Consider the following 6,233-nt stretch of genomic DNA (forward strand, 5'->3'; position numbering starts at 1 on the left):
TTTCAATTCTTTCACCATTAAAAAGAAACGTTATCAGTGAGTAACATAAGCTATATTACTTAATATTAAATTCACACGGACGAAGTCACAAGCAACAGCTACTGAAGGAAATAAAGTCGTAATGATTACTTACAAGCAGATAGTAGTTTGCTTACGCGCGCTACATTAAGATTAAAGGAACTACGGGAATTCATTGTATCAGAAGTTTCCCCTAGACTATTTAATTGACCCGTACTCGACTGTTAATTAAAAGGGGTATTTTTCACAATAGACACAACTAACATGCCGTGATTATCAGTTAGATTAACCTTTTGAATTAGATAATATATTGGTCACCCTTTGTTACTTATATAATAATCTGTATCGAATCTTAAACATTTCGTAAGCGCCGCTTGTAATCTATAAGACGGCAAAATGTTAATGGAATTTGGAATTCAAGCTTCACCTTACCATTTATGAAGCCGCTACATATTTAACCCCTAAATGCACTATTTTTTTTTTAATTGTAACGGGTAGTAAATTGAGAAAAAAAAAATGAAGAGGAAGACCGAAGAAAGTATGGATGGATTGTGTGAAAGAGGATATGCTTAAGAAAGGAGTGGATTCAGATATGACGGCTGATAGAGATGTATGTAAGAGCAGCACATACTGTGCCGACCCTCCATAAGGGATAAGGGCAAGTGGATGATGTAACGGGTAGAATATTGAACTCAGATTTAGGGAAAAATGAGAAAAAAAACGTTATCTCAAAATAGTTTATGGGGTAAGGAAGTAAAGACTGATGTATGAATGCATCATCATGCATTTATGAATTATGTCTTTTAAATATTGGTCTTTAGCGTCTTTTGAGTATAGAAACGAATGAAAAGAAATATGTATGAATTCTATAACCCTACTTTATACATATTAGAGTTTATTTTGTCAAAGGTAGCAAAAACAATGGAATAACGACAATGGAATTCTAGAATCTCATGATGTAATTTGTTACAGAACGTCTAAACGTGCTATACGAGCGCAACTGGACGAGATTGGTGCACGAACAGCTGAGGAAGTTCGAGTCTTCCGTGGTGGCGGCTGCGCGACAGGCCGACGCCCAGCCGGAGCTCACCATAGACAATAAATGGACGTTCTCTGGAGCGTTGATATACTGCATTACTCTAATTACTACAATAGGTGAGTAATCTGTACTTGGTACGTAAAACGATTGACCATCTTGTGGTTTTATTGTTAAATCAAATATCTAATTATTAATGTAAATGCGAAAGTTTAGATGGAGTGTTTGTTAAAATTTGTCGCCTTAGGGGCTACATACTCGTAGATCTTGATGAAATTTGTCATAGATGTAGTGGATAGTCTTCAATAGTCATCAATGCATTTCTATATTAATGTAAATTTTAATAATAAATGTATTAAGGTTCAGTATTGAATTACTCTTTTTTTCCAGGATATGGTAACGTGTCTCCTCGTACAGCAGCCGGTAGAGCTGCTACTGTAGCTTATGCAGCAGCCGGAGTGCCATTAACACTAGCTTGTTTAGCGGGCCTTGGAGCTTCGCTAGCACGACTGGCTAGGATAGCTTGGTTGAAGACGACTAAGAATAAAATTCCTAACAATTGGAGAAAAGAAGGAGAAGTAAGTAACATCAATAACAGAATATATCCAAATCTGTAGCAATTTAAATCTTTACTGATAATAGTCATCTAATGTGCGTCAACGAAATAATTCTAAACAAGAAACTGAGATTATTTTCTTTTTCAGCTGGAAAATCATTTTCAGCTTCACGAACAACAACGTCTGCTCCCTCAACCAGCCCAGAACAATCAATACACCTCATTTCCACCACGACCGCATAGATATCCTGGGACTGTAAAAGCTAGAGCTGGTGAAAAAGGACAGTATTGTCAAGTATTCGAAAAAGCGCCTGCTAGTCCGAGAGCGGCAACATTAGGTCGCATAAAACGTAGTGCCTTATCTGATGGTAAGCAAACCGAAGTAACTTTTATTGTACTCGAAATACAAGTTAATTAACTAGTATTTGCACCATAAATTTATAATTTTGCTTACCAAAATACGGTTTTCTAATCAGTCTTTAGTTATAAAATTCTAATTTTTACTAATTTCATTTTTAGAACCACATTCATCTGGAACTCTTCAAACGCAGACATTAGATCGAAAGAAAAATATGAACAGCATGAAATGTATGGCTACAATTCATGGCGCCGGACGAGGTCGTGGAAGAAGTCCAGTTCAAAGACCGCGAGGTGTCGCTATCGAGCAACTGATAGCTGAGGAATGCGGTGACATCATTAACAGCTGTCGAGAGGAAGTCGACGAATCAGAAGACGGTGATGAAATGTAAGTGAACAAAAATATTAGTAAAATGATAGCAGATTCCTCTTACTTACCTTGTTTGTGAAACATAGATAATTTAAAAGTATTTGATTTATTAGAAAGAACTAAGAAGAGTAGTAAAAAAATAGTTCTTTATTTTACAAATTCCAGCTGCAGTGATAGAAGAATTATCTTACATGTTTTTTTGCTGTATGTTTTAGAAGTGTTAGGAATTGATGCATATCTTCTTATTACAGAATATGTCCCCACGATACGCCTTCAAGAGTGCCTTTAATATGGAATGAAGAACATCAAAAAGTCAAAAGCTGTGCAGTCCCAAGTTGCAGTACATCCACGAGTGTTCCACATCAAAGTCACGGCATCGAACATTGTCATATCCCAGTGGGAATTGTTCTATTCTTACTACTCGCTTACATATGTGTAGGTGCAACTATATTCTCAGTTTGGGAAAATTGGAGTTTCCTAGACGCTACATATTTTTGCTTCATAGCATTAGCGACTATTGGTTTCGGTGATTTTGTACCGACAAGTTTTCTTACTTCGAAACATAGTACTGAAAGTTCTAAGAATGAATATATTCAGATGATAGCTTGTTGTGCGTATTTAGTTTTTGGATTAATTTTAATAGCGATGTCATTTAGTTTGCTACAAGATGAAGTGGTGGCTAGATGTTCGCAGTTAGCTAACAGCCTTGGTATAACTCGTCAATGACATTACGAGAAAAGTGATTGTAGTTCGACTGACAATCACTTGAGGATGTTATGATCGTTGTTGTAAAAATAACATTGAGTTGTATTCGATCTCTTTTCTATACTTCGTATATATTGTATAATTATCATTGTAAATAGATATATTATCTCAAGTGTACCAAATGTTTTGATTTAACCATATTAATTGTGCGATGTTTGATGTAAATATTGTATAAAACTATATATAAAAGCAAGGCTGAATTGTAATGAAACAATAAAATTGTGTGAATTGTATGGTGTGGTTTTATTAAGAATTCCAAAATAAGATAGTCCTATACTAATCCACTTAAGAAATTAAGTTACTAGGAGATAGCATATTGTAAGACTTTGGAGATGACGTCACAGTATTCGATATCATATAAACAATGTTTAAGATGTTAAACAACTTGGCGTTGCTTTAGCGGGTTGCTTTGTAATACGCTGTTGAAGACACAAGTGCCATTGTCGTATAAAGTCTGGTTACAAACTATACGCAAACCAATACTAATTACGTGGTGCTAAATACCAGGCGATATTACTAACGATATTAAACAATTTTTTTGATAATAAAACAAAATAAAGAAATCGGTTTTTTACAATTTTTGTCTTCGATAACGAAACTAAATGAGCTTAAATATAGGTTTTTAAAGAGAAATAAGAAAATAATTATAAGTCGAACATGCGATTTCACAATTAACGATTACTCCTCAAATCATTCTAATTAGAAGTAAAATCTATCGCCTTCGTTTAATACAAAGAAAACCACTGTTTTGTAGCGTTTTATTTATCTGATTAATTTGATACCAAACATAGGCTAAATATATTTTATTATTAATCTAATACAGGATTTATTTACTTAACTAGCACAAAACTTCGTCTACGTTGAAATACAAAAAAAAGTGAATACACATAGGCATATGTTCTTGCAGACTATCCTCTACATCTATACCAAATTTCATCGAAATCCGATCAGCCGTTTAAGCTACTAACTCTAACAAAAATCCATTCATCAACCTAAACTTTCGCATTTATAATACTAGTATCATTATATTTCGAAACTATTTCAAAGTTTGCAATGGTACATTTTTGTCAAATCTAATAAATTACTTGAAAAAGTTACGGTTACGTGTAAAATCAAGGGATGGTTACCTAGAGGGCGCCACATAGCGGGCCGACTAAATACATATATGATATGTACATATGTATGGTAGCATTGCATTTTAATATATTAATAAGCTTATTGTATACAAGCACTACAGTGGTTGGCAGTCACGTTCATCTATTTAACAAAACAACAATGGACTATTCCATAAATGTTTCTAGGCGCACGCTACAGCTAATGAATGCAAATACAACACTAATTTTCGCCTGCGACTTCATCCCCGTGAAATACACAAAAGTAAGTAACCTGTACTACCAGACTATCCTCTACATCTATGCTAAATTTCATCGAGATCCGTTCAGCATTTTAGGCTACAAACTCTAACAAACATTCATCCATTTAAACTTTTGCATTTATGATATCAAAAAGAATATGAAAGTAGCGCCAGTGGTGGAGAAATTGAGAAGCAAAAGGTTAGCGTGGTATGGACATGTTATGCGACGAAATGATGGGGACATAAACCAGAAAGTGTTAAGATTGAATGTGGATGGCTACAAAGGAAGAGGAAGGCCGAAGAAAGTGTCGATGGATTCTGTGAAAGAGGATATGCTTAAGAAAGGAGTAGAATCAGATATGACGGCTGATAGAAATGTATGTATATGCCGACCCTCCGTAAGGGATAAGGGCAAGTGGATGATGATTTATAATATGAATAAGAAGTAAGATTTAGTTCTGTTTATGATAAGTAATAAGAGGAATTGATAATCTAAAATTAGAATTAGCTATGTTATTTTTTCTATTTCTAAGCGGGTCACTGATACGTGATAACCACGATGAGTCTGCAAAGAAGAAGAAGATGTTATTTTTTTGAATTAAGTCTATTTCTAGATTATGGATAGACAAGTCATATTTTTAATATCGTCTGTAGTGATTGAATTCCCTTGATATTCTTATTTTCGAGGTTTCAGTGATACAAAATACTACGGCGAGTTACTAAAAAAGATCACCTATCACATTTCATGCGAAAATATATTCAAACTTCTCTAGTTTAAAGTTAGTGAGATGACAAAAGTTTTATTTAGGAAAGCATAAACTTTCTATTGGTTTCGTAAAGTTCACCTGGTAAGTACGGTCTATAAAAACTTCGAATAAGTTCACGTCTATTTTTTATAGATGTTTTATACTCTAATTAAAAGGTATTCATCGATGATTTTGGTCTAAATCTTTTTATCTTTTAGTTTTAAATTAAAAATTTAACATTTATAAGTAGACTTTAACCTTAACTTGGTAGAATTTTATTTTTTCGATTATCAAAATAATATTCATAGCACTTAACCTTGATGACCCAAGGTGTTTAGAAAAAATAATAAAAAAAAATCTGATGTATCTCTACAGATACACTAACAAACAAAGGGTTAAAGCTCAAAGAATAAATAAAAGTAAGTTTTTTAAATGAAATGTATGTAATTTCATATCACGTTGAAAAAAAACATTATTTTTGACCATAGAATTTCGTAACATTATTACTGTATTAAAAGCATTTTTTCTTCTTTTTTTACATTTGAAAAAACTTTGAATTACGTAAATTTCTATCATGTAACTGGAGCAACTTTTTTTGGCAAACGATGCTTTTTGAAGAGCATAAACGAAGTTCCGTGTTGGGTAATATCTGACCACTTTAATTTGGCAGACTTTTGTAAATTAACTGCACAGACTTTGTAAAATTGTAGAAGTGCAAAATTTGTTAATTTTTGTATATCAGGTTTTGTATATCACATTTTAAAGTCAACATTCATTTTCTTTTTTAATTTCCTGTCAAAAATTATTCATGACCAAGTCAGTCAAAAATCTGTGATTCGAATTTGAAATTTCTTATGTTTTTTCCATGCAACAGTTTTAGTTAATATTCTTTACTTTTTTATGTGAAATATTTTCTCAACCACCGGGGCTACTATCAGTGGTTGAGAGTAGCCCCAGTGGTTGAGAAAATAAGGAGTAAAAGGTTAGAGTGGTATGGGCATGTTATGAGAAGGGATGAATCGCATGTAACA

General features: G+C 33.4%; 1 protein-coding gene across 1 annotated transcript; it reads left to right on the plus strand.

Annotated features, from left to right (window-relative positions):
• The first annotated feature begins 726 nt into the window (after positions 1-726).
• LOC106107527 lies at positions 727-3,063 on the plus strand. Its single transcript, XM_013288403.1, has 6 exons — positions 727-763; positions 991-1,173; positions 1,445-1,632; positions 1,759-1,978; positions 2,130-2,355; positions 2,589-3,063. The coding sequence occupies exons 1-6, from the start codon at positions 727-729 to the stop codon at positions 3,061-3,063; spliced, it is 1,329 nt and encodes a 442-aa protein (XP_013143857.1).
• Positions 3,064-6,233: the final 3,170 nt, after the last annotated feature.

Source organism: Papilio polytes, unplaced genomic scaffold (assembly GCF_000836215.1).
Source record: "Papilio polytes unplaced genomic scaffold, Ppol_1.0 DF821956.1, whole genome shotgun sequence".
Lineage (NCBI taxonomy): Eukaryota > Metazoa > Arthropoda > Insecta > Lepidoptera > Papilionidae > Papilio > Papilio polytes.